Source organism: Neofelis nebulosa, chromosome X (assembly GCF_028018385.1).
Source record: "Neofelis nebulosa isolate mNeoNeb1 chromosome X, mNeoNeb1.pri, whole genome shotgun sequence".
NCBI classification, from domain to species: Eukaryota; Metazoa; Chordata; class Mammalia; order Carnivora; family Felidae; genus Neofelis; species Neofelis nebulosa.
The window spans coordinates 25,997,234-26,014,890 of record NC_080800.1 but is presented as its reverse complement, the minus strand read 5'-3'; the positions used below and the strand labels follow the sequence as shown (position 1 = coordinate 26,014,890).

The window sequence follows — 17,657 nt, the reverse complement described above, 5'->3', positions numbered from 1 at the left end:
AATACTCTCTAGTTCGAACCATCCACTTGTTGCAAATGGCAAGATTTTGACTACCGACTAATATTCCATTGTATATACATACCACATCCTTTTTATCCATTCATCAGTCGATAGACATTTGGGCTCTTTCCATACTTGAGCTACTGTTCATAGTGCTACTACAAACACTGGGGTGCACATGCCCCTTCGAGTCGGCATTTTTGTATCCTTTGGATTAATACCTAGTAGCACAATTGCTGGGTTGTATGGTAGTTCCGAGTTTCTGAGAAACCTCCATACTGTTTCCAGAGTGGCTGCATCAGTTTGTATTCCCACCAGCAGTGCAAAAGTGTTCCTCTTTTGCCGCACCCTCGCCAACATCTGTTGTTTTGTGAGTTGTTCATTTTAGCCATTCTTTTTTATTTTATTTTATTTAAAAAAAATTTTTTTTCAACGTTTTTTATTTATTTTTGGGACAGAGAGAGACAGAGCATGAACGGGGGAGGGGCAGAGAGAGAGGGAGACACAGAATCGGAAACAGGCTCCAGGCTCCGAGCCATCAGCCCAGAGCCCGACGCGGGGCTCGAACTCACGGACCGCGAGATCGTGACCCGGCTGAAGTCGGCCGCTTAACCGACTGCGCCACCCAGGCGCCCCCATTTTAGCCATTCTGACAGCTGTGAGGTGGTATCTCATTGTGGTTTCGATTTGTATTTCCCTGATGATGGGTGATGTTGAGAATTTTCTCATGTGTCTGTTAGCCACCTGGATGTCTTCTTTGGAAAAGTGTCTAGTCATGTCTTTTTGCCCATTTATTCACTGGATTTTTGTTTTTTGGGTGTGGAGTTTGAAAAGTTCTTTACAGATTTTGGATACTAACCCTTCATCTGATATGTCGTTTGCAAATATCCTGTCCCATTCCGTCAGTTGCCTTTTAGTTTTGCTGATTGCTTCCTTCACTGTGCAGAAGGCTTTTATCTTAATGAGGTCCCTCCTGATAGTTCATTTCTGCTTTTGTTTCCCTGTCTCTGGAGACATGTCAAGTCACACTTTGCTGTGGCTGAGGTCAAAGAGGTTGTTGCCTATTTTCTCCTCTCGGATTTTGATGGCTTCCTGCCCTACATTTAGGTCTTTCATCCATTGTGAGTTTAGTTTTGTGTATGATGTTAAGAACGTGGTCCAGGTTCATTCTTCTGCATGTCGCTGTCCAGTTTTCCCAGCACCAGCTGCTGAAGAGGCTGTCTTTTTTCCATTGGATTTCCTCCTTTGTCAAAGATGAGTTGGCCAAACATTTGTGGGTCCATTTCTGGGCTCTCTATTCTGTTCCATTGATCTGAGTGTCTGTTTTTGTGCCAGTACCATACTGTCTTGATGATTACAGATTTATAGTATAGCTTGAAGTCTGGGATGTGATGCCTCCTGCTTTCGTTTTCTTTTTCAAGATTGCTTTGGCTATTCGGGGTCTTTTCTGGTTCCACACAAATTTTAAGATTCTTTGTGCTAGCTCTGTGAAGAATGCTGGTGTGATTCTGATGTGGACTGCATTGAATATGTCGACTGCTTAAAACTCCAGCACTTTCATCTTGCTGGGTTCAGCGTGGGTTCTTGGGCCCGCCAGGAATTTATAGCGTGGAGGATCACTGTTGGGCACCTGTCTGTACTCCAGGTACCTTTCCTGCTCTCAATTTTCTGTGATGAGCTCCCTGGGCTCTCCAAAGATTAAAAATGCTTCATCTCGACACAGATTCTCAAAGACATTTAGGAATCTCCAGATGTCCTCCTCATTGTCATACCTGCCATTCAAGAAGATGACACCCAGGAGAGGCATGAGAAGCCCATTCTTAGGAAAGCCTCAGCCAGTGTTCACACTGCCATCGTTGGTGAGGTCTAGTTGGCTGGAAAGGGTGTAGGAGTGGCCACTGGGTTCGACTTCCTTCAGTTAGAGGCCAAAGACCAGCTCCAAGTGCTCAGAGGTCCTCTTGAGGATCCCAGGGAAGTGCCCCTTATACTTTTTGTTCACAACCTTCAGCAGTGCTGCCTGCATCATGGGCTCCCTCCCTGCATGCTTCCCCAGTAGAAAGTGCATCAACATGCTCACCTTCCTGGTTAGGGAATATTTCCGTGAGTTCTCAGTGGAGAATGGGGCTTCAGAGCAGTTTGAACTTCCTCATCTTGGCTCTTGACACCTTGTTCAGACCTTGTGCATGAAATGACTGCAGAAGTAATGCTGGTGGATAGAGTTCTCTGAGGCTCCTAGGAATGCCAGCAATAAGAAAATCTGAGGGAGCATCCCCAAAACAGGAGAGGAGAAGGGGGACCCTTTTCTGTTGTGGTGGCCTGAGCCCCCTTGAGATCCTCAGGCCTGGTGGCATTTCTCATGTTGATGAACCTCCTCTTCTGATACTGAGGAATGATGACTCTGTGGTCATCAACAGCAGGCAGAACAGTAAGTACTGTGGGCCCCTGGAGGAGGGACAATGAGATGCACCTTCAGCAGGGATATTCCACCTTGGTGTTAAACAAAGCCACTTCTGCAGGTTTTATTGAGGACACTCTCTAACTTATGAGGCTATTGTTCTCCTAGTCAGCCTGTCTCTGAGAACCTACTGGAGACAGAGTGAGCCTTAGGCTATAGCCTGTCAGCCCTTTTACTGACTAGTGTGACAGCATGGCTGGCAGTGGGGCCACATGTTCCAACATGGCAAGGGATCCTCTATGTTTACCTTCAAAATTATCATGATGACTTTTGGTAAAGGTGCAAAACCCTCCTCTCAATTACACTGCAATTGATACCTCAAGGTTCCCTGGGACTCATAAAAAAAAAAAAAAAATAAGTGAGAAAGGCACCTTAGTTAACCACCCTTACCAGGAGGCACTCAGTGCTTATAGCTCTGTGGGAACCTCTTTGTATTGGGCTTGCTAGGTCCTAAATATCCACTCAGGGTCCTCATTTGGACACCACACAGGGCTGTGGACTCCTCCCCCACCCCGCCTTCTGATGACTGGCCACTGGACCTTCAGACCAAGAATCTCTAGATCTGATATAAAAAGTGATGGGAATCCATGAAAGAAATAATTGATAAGCTAGCCTTCACTATAATTAAAGCTTTTGCCCTGCAAAAAAAACATCACGAGAACAAGAAGATGAGCCACATACTGGGAGAAAATGTTTACAAAAAAAAATACCGATGAATGCTGTTATCCAAAATAAACAAAGAACACTTAAAACTCAAGAAGAAAACCAACAACCCAATCAAAAAATGGGCAAAATATATGAACAGATACGTCATCAAGGAAGATATGTAGATGGCAAATAATCATATGAAAACATGATTAGCATCATCTGTCATTAGAAAGTGGCACATTAAAATAAAAATGAGGGGCGCCTCAGTGTCTGAGTTGGTTAAACGTCTGACTCTTGATTTCAGCTCAGGTCATGATCTCATGGGTTCATGAGTTTGAGCCCCACATCCAGCTCTGCTCTGACAGTGCCGAGCTTGCTTGGGATTCTCTCTCTCTCCCTCACTCTCTCCCTCACTCTCTCCTCTTCCTCTGTTTGCACAATCGCTCTCTCTCTCTCTCTCTCTCTCTCAAAATAAATAAACTTGAAAAAATAAAAATGAATTGCCACTGCATGCCTTTGAGAGTGGCCAAAATTCAAAGCACTGACAACAACAAATGCTGGTGAGGATATGGAGCAAGAAGAACTCTCATTCACTGTTGGTGGGATGCAAAATGGCACAGCCACTCTGCAAGACGGTTTGGAAATTTCTTACTGCACCAAACGTATCTACACTGTTGGTGGGAATGTAAATTGGTACAGCCACTTGGAAAACAGTATGGAGGTTCACCAAAAAATTAAAAATAGAACTACCATATGATTCAGCAATCCTACTTCTGGTCATATATCCAAAGGGACTGAAATGAGGATTTTGAAGATATATCTGCACTCCTATGTTCATTGCAGTGTTACTCACAACAGCTAGGATATAGAAACAGTCTAAATGTCTATTGATGGACAAATGGATAAAGAAAATATGAAACATACATACAAAGAAATATCATTCACCCTTAGAAAGGAGGAAACCTTGCCAGTTGCAACGGTATAGATGAACCTGGAGGGCATTATGCTAAATGAAATAAGGCTGACACAAAAGGACAGATACCACTTATATGAGGAATCTAAAATAGACTGACAGAAGCAGAGAGTGGAATGGTGCTTGCCAGGGTCTGGGAGAAGGGTGAAATGGGGAAATATTAATCAAAGGTTACAAAGTTTCAGTTATACAAGATACATAAATCCTAGAGATCTACTGGACAGCATAGAGCCTATAGTTAACAATACTGCATTGTACACTTAAAATGTGGCTAAGAGGATAGATCTTATAAGGACTGTTCTTAGAATACATAAATAAATAAGGTGGGAGGAAACCTTTGTAGGTGATGGATATTTTTATAACAAATTGTGGAGGCACTTTCATGAGTACGTACTTATCTGCAAATTCATCAATTGGTACACATTAAATTTGTACAGCTTTTTGTCTATCATACCTCAAAAGAGTGTTCCTCTAAATAAAACAACAACTAAACATACTATACCACCTAGCAATCATGCTTCTTGGTATTTACCCAAATGAGTTGAAAGCTTACATCCTCAAAAACAAAAACAAAAACAAAACAAAACCTGCACATGGATGTTTATAGCAGCAGTATTCATAGTTGCCAAAACTTGAAAGCAACCAAGACGTCTTTCAGCAGGTAAATGGATAAACTATGGTACATCCCAACAATGGAATACAAGCATACCTTGTTTTATTGTGCTTCACTTTACTGCACTTTGCACATATTGCATTTATTAAATTGAAGGTTTGTGGCAAGCCTGTACCGAGCAATTCGCTTGGCACCATTTTTCCAAAAGCATGTGCTCACTTTGTGTCTCTGTGCCACATTTTGGTAAAACTTGCAGTATCTCAAACTTTTTCATTGTTATTTGTTACCGTGGTCTGTGATCAGTGATGTCACTCTTGCAATTGTTTTGGGGCGCCACAAATCACACCCATATATGAGGGTGAATTTAGTTGATACCTGATTGCTCCGCTGACCGGCCATTCCCCATACGTTTCCCTCTCCTCAGGCCTCCTTATTGCCTAAGGCACAAAGATGTTGAAATTTGGCCAATTAATAACCAACCCTACTCTGGCCTCTCAACATTCAAGTGATAGGAAGAGTCATACAACTCCCACTTTAAATCAAACGCTAGAAATGATTAATTAAGCTTAGTGAGGAAGGCGTGTCCAAAGTCTAGAAAGCCAAAAGCTAGGCCTCTTGCACTGAAGTTATCTAGGTTGTGAATGCAAAGTAAAAGTTCTTGAAAGAAATTCAAAGTGCTATTCCAGTGAGCACACAAATGATAAGAAAGCACAAGAGCCTTCTTGTGGATATGGAGAAAGTTCGAGTGGTCTGGATAGAAGATCAAAACCAGCCCCGACATTCTTTTAAGCCAAAGCCTAATCCAGAGCTTTAGGCTCTCTCAATTCTGTGAAGGCTGAGAGAGGTGAGGCAGCCACGTAAGCAAAGTGTGAAGCCGGCAGAGGTTGGTTCATGAGGTTTAAGGAGAAAGTTCTTCCCGTAACATGAGCACGCCAGGTGAAGCAGCACGTGCTGATGGAGAAGCTGCGGCACGTTACCCAGAAGATCTAGCTGAGAGCATTCGTGAAGGTGGCTGCACTAAACAGATTTTCAGTGTAAATAAAACAGCTTGATGCTGCAAGAAGATGCCACGTAGGGCTTTCATAACTAGATGGGAGAAGTCAATGCCCAGCTTCAAAGCTTCAAAGGACAGGCTGACTCTCTTGTTAGGGGTTAATGCAGTTGGAGACTTAAAGTTGAAGCCAAAGCTCATTTACCAAATGAGTGGAGAGAACTGGAATTAGCAAGAGAACTAGAATTATGATTGGAGCCTAAAGATGGGACTGCACTGATGCAATCTCATAATAAAAGAGATGAGGAGTTTAATGGATGAGAAGTTGCTTCTAATGGATGAGCAAAAAAAAAAAAAAGGTAGTTTCTTGAGCTAAAAACTATTCTTGGTGAAAACGCTTGAAAGATTGTTGAAATGACAACAAAGGATTTAGAATATTACATAAACCTAGCTGATAAATCAGCAGCAGAGTTTGAGACGATTGACTCCAACGTGAAAGAAGTTCTGGGGTGGGTAAAAAAAAACTATCAAACAGCATCACATGCTATGGAGAAATTATCTGTGTGAGGAAGAGTCGATCAAGGTGGCGAACTTCAGTATTGCCCTATTTTAAGAAATTGCCGCAGCCACCCCAACCTTCAGTAACCACCACCTTGATCAGTCGGCAGCCCTCAACATCAAGGCAAGGCCCTCCACCAGCAAAGAGATGATTTTCTGAAAGCTCAGACGATGGCTAACACTTTTTTAGCAATGAAGCATTTTAAAATTAACGTATGCATGTTGTTTTTTGTTTACACATAATACTATAGCACACTTAACAGACTACGGTAGAGTATAAACATAACCTTTATATGCACCGGGAAACCAGAACATTCATTTGACTCACTTTATTGTGATACTCACTCTATTGCTGTGGTCTGGAACCAAACACGTGTATCACTGAGGTATGTCTGTATTGTTCGGTGTGAAAAGAAATGAGCTCATCAAGCCACAGAAAGACAGGGAAAAACTTTAGATGCGTAGTACTCGGTGAAAGAAGCCAATCTGAAAAGGCTACATGCAGCATGATTCCAACTGTAGAACATTCTGGAAAAGGCAAAACTGCTGGAAAAGTAATAAGATCAGTGGTTGCCAAGGGTTACGGGTGGGGGAGGGAGGGATGATCGGGACAGAACGTACAACAGCAAGACTAAAGCCTGATGTAACTATGGGCTTTGCCGACCTAATGACGTGGTGGTGCGAGTTCACAGGTTGCGCCACAGGTAGCACTCTGGGGCAGGACGCGGAAAGTAGGGGAGGCTGTGTGCGTCAGGAAGAGGGTACCTGGGAGTTCTCTGTACTTTCTGCTCAGTTTTGCTGTGAATGTAAAATTGCTCTAGAAAATGAGATCGCTGTTTGAAAAATAAGTGATGTTGGGGGCGCTCAGGTTCACACCCTGCCCTGGGGATTTAAGTCTGGAGTGCAAGGGCAGGGCCACCCGGTTTGTTTTCCCGTTTTCAGGGATGGGTGGTCCATCCATTCTCACTCAGTTTCCTTGACCTGACTCCTGGCAGGGCCCAAGGTTCCTCTCTTTCTTGATCTGAGGGCATTTCCTCAGAGGAAGGCTTATACCTTATTTGGCCACATGTGCCATGGTGTCCCGCAGGTGACGGCTATGGCAGGCACCTATGATATGGTGCCCCCACTCAGGTTTCGAAGTCAGTGTCCTAAATCTGCCTTATGTGATGTCCCAAGACTCCTCTCTCTGCTGACCTGGGACCTCCCAACTTTTCTATTAGCCCTGAGAAGGATAGGAAGCCATCTCTGACTGACAATTATGCCTGGATCTCTCATGACAGTAGGAAGGATTCTGTGAGGTCTCCACTGATACACAGTGGTCCCTGACCTCTTCAGGATACTGGCCTTCCTCCTGGCACACCTTGGGAATCCTACCTCTCCTGACTGGAGTCAACCAAGCTCAGGCCGAGCTCTTCACCTTCTCGGCCTGTTACGTGGAAACCAGTTTCAGCCACGTCCTTCCAAGGCTGTTTGGGGACCCTGAGGGCTGACACCAGGGGACAGGCATCTATGGGCCACACTGTTCTGGGTGGGTGCTTGTGTCATTCCTCATTCAGGGTCCTCAATCTCCTACGTGTCAGCGACTCTAGTGACCTGAGGCCACCCTCCTACGGCAGGACTCACCTGTCCTTGGGAACCCTGAGGACTAAGTGAGGGGATGCTCACGCTTGGCCTAGCAGGAGCATCCCCTCACGTACGGCTCCTGTTTCTTGACGCGAGGCTTCCTGTGAAAGGTCACATCCCTGCAAACTCTGGACTATTTCCCTATAGCAAATCGTTCAGAGATTGGGTCCGTGTCCCAGGAGTGATGCGAGGTAGGAAGCGATAGCACAAGGCAGAGACCCCAGAACAGATGTGCTGTCAAAGAAAAAAAAAATACTTTAATCCACTTCTTGAGCAATCACACTTAGCGTTTTATGTATTTATATAAGTTCTGTTTGAATGAATGTAACTTTCTTTATGGGACGGGTCGTCCAAAATGATTTTGTGAGCTCCTGATCTTCGAGGCTGACTTTGAATATATAGATGATCCTATTGTCACTGAATATTATCTCTTTCTCTCCCTTATTCACACTTCTCAATTATTTTGATATGGTAATCGCTATGGTTATGTATTCCACTCCAGTGTCTTGGGCAAAAAGAGTCCTTTTTAGTACCTGAGATACTTTCTGTAGTAGTGAGAAAAAAGGGGAGTTAAGGACCACGACATCAGCCTCAGGTGCAGAGCAGTGGAAGTGTGGGCAGAAGACTAATTCAGGCCAAGGGTCTAGTTCCAACCCTGTCACTTAGCAGCCACGTGAAATTGGGAGTGATACCAGACTCTGTGAGGCTGTCTTTTCGTCTGTGAAATGGGTTTGATGAGCTCTGTTTGGGGACTGGTAGGATGTCCATAATGCATGTAAAGTGCATGGCACATTGTGTGGCCTGTGTTGAGCTTTAAAGGATGCCAGTTCTTACTAGAATTAATTGGTCCCCTGGAGTTTCAACCCATTACAATGATCTCAATTAAATAATTTTTAATTCAGGGGATGTCAGAAACCATGCAGTGCTCCAGAACAAAGACAACTCTATCATACAAAATTGTGCTTGGCAAGGAACACTAAGTAGTATCTCTCCCATTAAAGTATGTCACTCAATGTTGGCATAAGGTAGACTTCCTTAGTAGATGCAACACAGAGCTCCTAGAATGTGTTTCAAGGCCCCAAAACTTACCTTCCTCTCAGCTGCCATTTGTTTGTTTGATTGCTTATTTATTTATTTACTTATTTATTTAGAGACAGAGACCGTGCAAGTGGGGAAGGGGCAGAGAGCGAGCGAGAGTGAGAGAATCCCAAGCAGGCTCTGCACTGTCAGTGCAAAGCGCGTCGCGGGGCTTGAACCCACAAAACTGTGAGACCATGACCTGAGCCGAAACCAAGAGTTGGACGCTTAACGGACTGAGCCACCCAGGCGCCCCTCAGCCACCCTTCTTCCTAAACCACCCTGGCTTTCATTCTTTCACTCGCCAACAAAAATCTAGACCTTGCCTGGAGTTTGCCAAATGCCATACAAGGTGACCTAATGTGGATGATGCTTTAGTGGCGTGTGCTTTGGCTCCCCCAACCCAGGGCAACGCGTGCCAGTCCAAGGGATTCTGGGCACCCATGACAAGAGAGCATGCTCTTATTTCGCAGAAACTCTGTGGACATGTTGTAAATAAAACCTCCAATCTGCACACTGTGTTCACCTGCACTGGCAGAAGAGCACAGGACGCACTTGATCCCTGCTTGGGGTGATTTCCCTCTGCTTCCTGCACAATCCCAAAGTAAGTGTTAAGGGCAGTTTGCCATTCTGGGCTTAGTCTTTCAATTCTGAAGCCCGCCACGGGAGGGTCTGGGCCCAGCTCCCTGTGATCACAGCCTCCTGGAGCCCCCCATGCAGCTAACTTAGAATTACCTCCCCCTGAGGGAACTGCAGTCTCTGAAGACCCAGCACTGCCCTGCTTCAGGCACTGACACTTAACTCCTCTCATCTGGAACCACCTCTCTCCTGTTTTCTCCTGTCTTGTCATGTGTCCTTCTGGTCTGAGAGTGCAGATCACCATTCTTCCTTATATGACAGATGCTTCTCGCCTCTGTGATTTCATGGTCAGTGTCTTGATCTTTTTGTCAGCTCTCCCAGGGCTAACATGAAGCCTTCTAAGAGCGTACGCTCCATCAATGTTTGGGGAATAAACGAGCCTGTGAGCAGTGAGTCTAATTCATTAAAATGTGATGCTACATTCTTCCATTAGTCAAACACATGCTGTTATTTAGACTGTTACAAAATACAGAGTGAAAGGAATTAGGAAACCAAATACAGACCATCTTACTCTTCTCCTCCACTTCTTGACTCCATATATTTCACTGCTTAAGTCCTTTTACATTTTCAAGGAAATGCATATTTCAATGCCATGCTACTTTGTACCAGAACACTAAATAAGATGGGCAATTTCCCAGTTTTTTTTTTTTTTATTTTTTAATATATGAAATTTACTGTCAAATTGGTTTCCATACAACACCCAGTGCTCATCCCAAAAGGTGCCCTCCTCAATACCCATCACCCACCCTTCCCTCCCTCCCACCCCCCATCAACCCTCAGTTTGTTCTCAGTTTTTAACAGTCTCTTATGCTTTGGCTCAGCAACACTCTCACTTTTAAACTGATAACAAGTGAGGCCAAAATAATCCATAAATTTACACTATATAAGGCTAGGTAAGATTTCATTTCAAAATAGCAACATTTGAAAAGTAGCAAAAACTCAAACTGCTGATAAATCTCCAAATTAGCCATACAGAACAGGAGCACCAAGGATTACATGCCGTTCCCTCAGTCACACCCAGGCCTCCACTACTTAGAACACTGACTGCTCTCTTCGGTCACAATGTGAAGGATCGGGCTCGACCTCACTAGGTGTGGGAGGAGCTGCTGGACATGCCCCGGAACATGCACTGGCCGTAGCACCGGTCTCAGCCTGGAGTGTGACTGTGGCTTCGGCTCTTTCTTGCTCATCTCTCAAAGCCTCTTCATACCAAGGGTGGAAGGCACTTGGGACTGTTTGGTTAATCTTGGCCCAAAACTCGAGCACTCTCATCTTGTTGGTCTCGGCGTGGGCTCTGGGGCCCCACAGGAATTCATAGCGCGGAGGGTCGCTGTTGGGCACCTGCCGGTACTCCAGGTACTTGAGCTGCACCAAATCTTGGGTGATGAGCTTCTTGGGCTCCCCAAATATGAAGTGCCTCTTCCCCGCATAGACTCTCATTTTATTCAGGAACTCCCAGATCTTCTCTTCGGCGGCACAGTTGCCCTTCAGGAAGATCACGCCCAGGAGATTCATCAGGAGGCCGGTCTTGGGAAAACCCCAGCCACGGTTTATAGTCCCGTTGTTGGGGAGGTTCATTTTGCTGACAAGGACATAGGAATGCTTGGTAGGATCGACTTCTTTTACGTCAACACCAAAAACCACTTCCAAGCTGAAAGAGGCCCTTTTGAGGATCTCAACGAAGCGACGTTTCTGCTTTTTATTGATAAACTTCAGCATATCAGCTTTCATAATGGGCCTTTTCATTCTGCTCATGTGCAACAGGAACTGTACCAAAACACTCGCTGTTTTGCTCACAGGGTCCCCCTGAGACTGCACAATGGAGAGTGGGGACTGGACGGAACTTTGCTTTTTCTCAACTTGGCAGTCGGCTCCTTTGTATGATCTTGTGTGAGAAACACCTGCAGACTTTGTGGTGGCGGACAGGGCCCTCTGAGACCTCTTGGGAGCGCTACGTGACCTGGCAGCAGGATTTCTCTGAGTAAGAACTTCAAAGGGAGGAGAGGCCGAGGAGGGGAATGCTTGTTCCGTGGCCGCAGGGGCCTGAACACCCCTCTGAGGCTGGGTCCCACCTTGGGCTTGGTGGCGCTTCTCACCGGTGCAGAGCTCACTCTTCTGTGCCCGAGGCATGATGACTGTGGTCAGGGACAGCAGGTGATCTGGGCATGAGAGAAGAGAGGATGAGAAGGAGTACCTTCAGCCGGGAGAGACCACCTTGGCTTTAACCAAGGCTGCCTCTCAGGTTCTGTGAGGGCACTGCCCTAGGAAACCAACCACAGGGCTCCTGTTACAACCAACCTGTCCTCTGAGAACCACGTGGAAGTAATTAAAGTGAGCCTCAGGCTGCAGCCTGCCAGCCCTGCTTGGCGCTTACTGGGGCTGAGAGCGGTGCTGGGTAGGCCGAGTCCTTGCGGAATCTCCTCTGGTCTGGAGAATGGGGATCCTCCCAGTTCACATTCAGGACCGTGATAACAGCTTTGGGCAGGGCCGGGCCCCCCTCCTCGGTGCTGCTCTAAATTGACATCTCAAACCCAGGTCCTCATCGTCTTGAGACCCCTCAAGGGGAACTAAAGGGGCATCTCAGCCCACTACTGTGACCCACTGCTGACAGTTCTGAGGGAATCTGCTCTGGGGTCATTGGGGTCCTCAGTCCGCATTCACTTTCCTCACCTTGGCTCTAGGTAGGGCCTGGGACACCTTCTTCTGCTGATCTGATGTTTCTCCCCTCAAACAAAGGCTCTCACCAACCTGATGACATAAGAAATAAAGTTGGGTTCACATACATTTGACTTCCACACCTGGGCTCCTCAGTGCTACAAGCAAGGGGGGCTCTCTATTGTCTCTTTTTGGGGGGGGTTGAGTGGAACCATCACTCTTTATTCCTCACTCTGATTCCTGTGGAGCCCTGGGTCTCCTCCCTCTGCAGAACTGAGGCCAATAAGTCCAACATGCTCACCTCTCTGGGACTCTCCAGACAGAAATGAGGCAGGGGGTGGGGGGGGCGGGTTCCTCAGCCTAACAAATATTCAGGGTTTCCCCGGAGCTGAGGGAAGGGCCAGAATTTTTATTTCATTTCATTTTATTTATTTTATTTTGTTTTATTAAATGTACATCCAAGTTAGTTACCATATAGTGTAATAATAATTTCAGGAATATAATTTAGTGATTCATCAGTTACATACAATACCCAGTGCTCACCCCAGCAAGTGCCCTCCTTAATTCCATCACCCATTTAGCCATTCGCCCCACCCACTTCCCCTCCAGCAACCCTCACTTTGTTCTCTGTATTTAAGAGTCTCTTATGGTTTGTCTCCATGTTTTTATATCTTCGCTTCCTTTCTCTTCCTTTCATCTGTTTTGTATCTTAAATTCCACATGAGTGAAATCACATGATATTTGTCTTTCTCTGACTCATTTCACTTAGCATAATACTCTCTAGTTCCATCCATGTCGTTGCAAATGGCCAGATTACATTCTTTTTTATCAGAGAAGGGCCAGAATTTGTGAGACCCCCTTTTTAGAGTTGGTGTTCCCCTTAGTCCTCCCTTAGGTCTCTGACCTTAACTACAGGTTGGATTTAGGCCGCTGGCCGCCAATATGCTGGTAGGACTTAGGCCTCCTGCCTTACAGAAAATCCCTCAATTCCCTGTGCCCCTAGGGGGGAAATTCAGGGACCTCCATATAGGATTACCCTTACCAAGAGCCTTCCAGAAACAAGCTATAGGGATGCTGCTTTCCCTAAATGGGGAGAGGTCCCCTCATTAGCACTCCAGGGCTTCACCTTCACGGCACTTAGGGCCTAGGCCTCCTCCATCTGCAGGACCCAGGCTACTCCCTTAGATGAAGGCCCTCCTTATCTGAGAGTTTCCAGGCAGAAAGTCTGATAGGTTTGCCAGGCCTCCCAGGGCCAAGGGCAGCAGCGGGACCTAGGAGAGCACCCTGTGTTATGGGTCAGGGTGGTCCCCTCAGTCCCCACTCAAGGTCCTCACCTTGGCTCCAGGCCAGTCCTGGGACTCCACCCTCAGCTGGCCAGTGGCCTCACCACCCCCACTCCCACTCCCCCACAAATGACCTCACTTCCTGGAAACTCTGGAGAGGACAGAAGGATGAGTCAGAACTGGCCACAACCGTTCAGGGTCCCCAAGGGCTAAAAGCAGGAAAAGGGCTCCATGGGATCCCAGTGTTCTGGAGTCGGTGATCCCTACGTCCTGACTCAGGGTCTTCACTTTGATATCAGAGCCTGGGACTCCTCCCTCTACTAAATTCAGTAACCAAAATCCAAATTTATTTGGCTTTAGCCTTTACTTCTTGGAGCCGAGAGAGAGAGAGAGAGAGAGAGAGAGCGAGAGAGAGCGAGAGAGACCGCATGCGCGCGCTCGCGGTTAGGGGTGGGGGATGGCGGGAGTAGCGGGCGGGGCGGCGGTAGTCAGAGCCTACCAAATAAAACTGCCCCTGCCTGGAGCCTCCCAGAACCAAAGCAGGCGTACCGGTTTCTATCGCCATCTCTACCGGGGAAAGATCCCCTCATTAGCTACTCAGGACCCTCCTCTTGACTCTACTTAGGGCCTAGGTTTCCTTGATCATCAGAGCCAGGGCTACTATCTTAGACCGATGCCTTCCTCCCTGAGACTTTCCAGACAAAACTCGGCCTAACGGTCCTGTCAGGACATTCCATTTCAGACCCCAGGGGCAGTACTCTGTGGCGCCACCTTTGTTACAGGAAGCGGGGGGGGGGGGGGGGGGGGGGGAGGGGGGGAGGGGGGGCGGTGTGGTCCCTTCATTTTACATTCAGGTCCTCACCTTGACTTCAAAGAACTCCTGGGAAGTAATCTTCCGTTCCTTGGCAGAATAAATGCTGCAAACACTGGGCGAGGTCCGCGGTTCCAAAGCAGAAGTTCAGATACATCATATCCGGCCATGGCCACGTGGGCTTCTGAGGGCTGACAGCAAGGACATGGTTCCATCCGATCGCAGTGTTCTGAAGTCAGTGGTCTTTAGGTTGTCATTCAGTGTCCTCACCTTGGTGTTTATTCCTCCCCCTACTGACCCAAGTCTGCCAGCCCCCAAAGCGAACCCTCACCTTTCCGAGTCCCTGGTGAGGAGTCAGGATGCCCCGTTTCCGACTACCTCTGCCTGGGGCCCCATAGGCTTGAAAAGAGGGCAGGACTCTGTGAGCCTCCCTCACTCCGGTTACGGCCAAGACGTCTCCCTCTGCAGAACTGGGGCCTGCACCCTGTTAGACAAGGCTCTCATCCTGAGACTCACCAGGCAGAAATGAGGCTTCTCAGGCTCATAGCTCCACCTGAGGCCTCTCCACGGTTAAGATGGGTGCAGGGGTTTGTAAAGCTCCCTCATTTGTGGGTCTAGTGATGTCCTCTTTGCTCACTCAGGGACCTGACATTGCTCCTGTTCAATCGTGTGACTCCATCTTCCCTGACATGAGGTTACTCTGCTCAGATCAAGGATTGCTCCTTCTTGAGACCTCCCAGGTGGAAGAGTGAGCCACACTAGGCCAAGGATGTTTGGGTCCTGAGAGGCATACAGCAGATTTGAGTCTCTGTGGAATACCACTGCTCTGGAGTCAGTGGTCTCTACATTCATCATCTAGGGTCCTCAACTTGATATCTATCGATACAACCCTGGAGCCTCCCTCTACTGAAGTGTGGCCCCTTTCTTAGGCTAAGACCTTGACCTTGCTAAGAAATATGAGGAGTGAAAGAAGAATGTCCACCCTGATTGCCCTGCCTGGGCATTCTAGGCCTCACAGCTGGTTTGGCAGGTCTCTGAAGGACCCCCTATAAAGTAGGGTGGTTATCTCCCCAATCTTCATTAATGGGGGTCCTGTATAACTAAAGGATTCCTGGGAAACTCCACATCCATGCAAACTTGAGCAGTGTCCCTAATGCAAACTTTGCAGGTTCCAGTGCCTGACTTCATGTTAAATGGGGAAACTGCAACATGAGGCAGGGGATTCAGGACAGAGATGGGGTGTCAAAGAAAAATGACACTGATCTATCCCTCTTCACAGTAGTCAGAGTGAGCCTCTTATGTGATTTGTTTTAAATGATTTACTTCCTAGTGGGAAGGAGTCGTCCAGGATGGTTTTGTGATTCCACAATCTTGAGGTCATTTGACAATGCATATGTAGATAATCATACTGTCACTGGACATTTTCTGCTTCTCCTCTTTGTTCATGACTTTGATTTACTGTGGTATTCTTAACTGCTTTGGTTATGTATTCCAATCCAGTTCTTTGGACACAGAATCCTTATTTTTACCCCCTGAGAGACATTTTGGAGTATTACGGAACATAACGGTTTGCTTTAGGCAGAGAAGAGTGGAATGATCAGCATGTGTTCTAGACGAATTCAGACCAGGAGTCTAGTCCCAGCCCTGTCACTTAGTAGCCCTGTGAACTTGAGCGCATTACCAAACTCTAGACAAAGAACTCACAACCAAAATGCTGCTTAGCAATGCTAGTTATGTAATATATCCTCATTCAAAGTTATAATATACAGTGTGTTTGTGGGAGAGTCTTTCCCCGTTGGATACAACTCAAAGTTCTCAAAATTTTTGTCAATGACCAATATTTTCCCTAACTTCCAGCTACCCTTCAATCTAAATCACCATTATTTTCACTCATTTAACCATCAGCAAAAATCTAGACCTTGCCTAGAATTTGCCATATTACATGCAAGATGAAGTAACTGAGTAAAAGAGACCCTTTTAATAGAGTGGTCTGTGGCTCCCCCAACCCAGAGTGAAAAGTGGAGTCCAGTAGGTTCTGAACACTCCACCTCAAAGAAGTATAATCCTTATTGCTCGGAAACTCCCTGGTGATGTTGTACATAGACCATCTAGTCTGTGCATCGTGTTCAGCTGGCCTGGGCAAGAGCACAGACACCTTTCATTCCTACACCACCTGGAGATTTTCTTTGGTTTAGCAAACAATCCCAAAGGCCATGTTAAGGACAAATTTCCATCGCAGGCTTAGTCTTTCATCTCCGAGGCCCTCCATCTGAGGATCTGGCCCCTGCTCACCACTCCCACAGCGTCGTCTAGCCCACGAGGCAATCCTACTTAAAGTTATCCCTCACTGAAGGGTTTGCAGTTTCCTAAGGCTCCACACTGCCTGGCCCGAGAACTTTGACACTTGACTGCGTACAACTCAAACCACCTTCCCTCTTCAACCCCCTTCCCCCCTTTTTTTACTTGTTCTTTAGGTCACAGTGAATAGATCACCATCTCTTTTTACATGATAGCAGCATCCAGACTCTAAAATTCAATGGGCAGGGGACAGAACTTATTGTTGCTGTTTTGAGGGTTTGTTTTAAAAGCATCCCCAGGGGGCACATGGATGGCTCAGTCAGTTAAGTGTCCAACTTCAGCTCAGGTCACGATTTCACAGCTCATGAGTTTGAGCCCTGCATCAGGCTTTCTGCTATCAGTGCAGAGACCGCTTTGGATTCTCTGTCTCCCTCTCTGCCCCTCCCCTACACTTTCTCTCTCTCTCTCTCTCTCTCTTAAAAAGACACAAACATTTAAAAACAAAAACAAATAAAAGCATCCCCAGTAATAACCTGAAGGCTTCTAAAGAGCTCATTCTCAATTAATGACTGGAAATAAACAAGAGAGTGAGCTCGTCAACATTTAATTTCTCTTTTAAATGCTTGAATAATCTAAAGAAATCCAGGTATATAATTTTACTTTTATAAAAAGAAACAGTAGAAGGAATTAGGCAAACCAAGAATTGACAATCTTTTTCTTATTTATATTTTTTCTCTTATTGATTAAATATTTACAAATTGCCTACTGTATACTAGACACTGCGCTGAGACTACAACTCCAAATAAGACAAAACATCTGCTTCTTCAAAAACTACTATAGTGAGGTATGATTGACATACCAAAAGCTGTACACAGGTAATGTACACAAGCTTGGAGATAAGTATACACCTGCGAACTACCATAACAATCTATGCCATAAACATATCCGTGACCTTAGATACATGGTTTGCTAATACTTTCTCCCTCTCCACAGACTGCCTTTTCATTTTTCCACTGCTGTATAGATGCCTTTC

The 17,657-nt window shown here is 46.2% G+C and overlaps 1 protein-coding gene and 1 pseudogene across 1 annotated transcript; both read right to left on the bottom strand.

The window, feature by feature from the left end:
- Positions 1 to 1,206: 1,206 nt before the first annotated feature.
- LOC131502039 (melanoma-associated antigen B4-like) lies at positions 1,207 to 5,088 on the bottom strand (annotated as a pseudogene).
- Positions 5,089 to 10,401: 5,313 nt separating this feature from the next.
- Positions 10,402 to 14,546, bottom strand: MAGEB3 (MAGE family member B3). Its single transcript, XM_058713310.1, has 3 exons — positions 14,378 to 14,546; positions 12,248 to 12,325; positions 10,402 to 11,736 (listed from the first exon to the last, which is right to left on the bottom strand). Exon 3 carries the CDS (start codon positions 11,705 to 11,707, stop codon positions 10,610 to 10,612), a length of 1,098 nt encoding a protein of 365 aa, XP_058569293.1. The 5' UTR covers positions 11,708 to 11,736; positions 12,248 to 12,325; positions 14,378 to 14,546; the 3' UTR covers positions 10,402 to 10,609.
- Positions 14,547 to 17,657: the final 3,111 nt, after the last annotated feature.

Bases quoted from the DNA above. Each gene is read 5' to 3' on its own strand.
- MAGEB3 (XM_058713310.1), bottom strand. From the start codon at position 11,707: ATGCCTCGGGCACAGAAGAGTGAGCTCTGCACCGGTGAGAAGCGCCAC.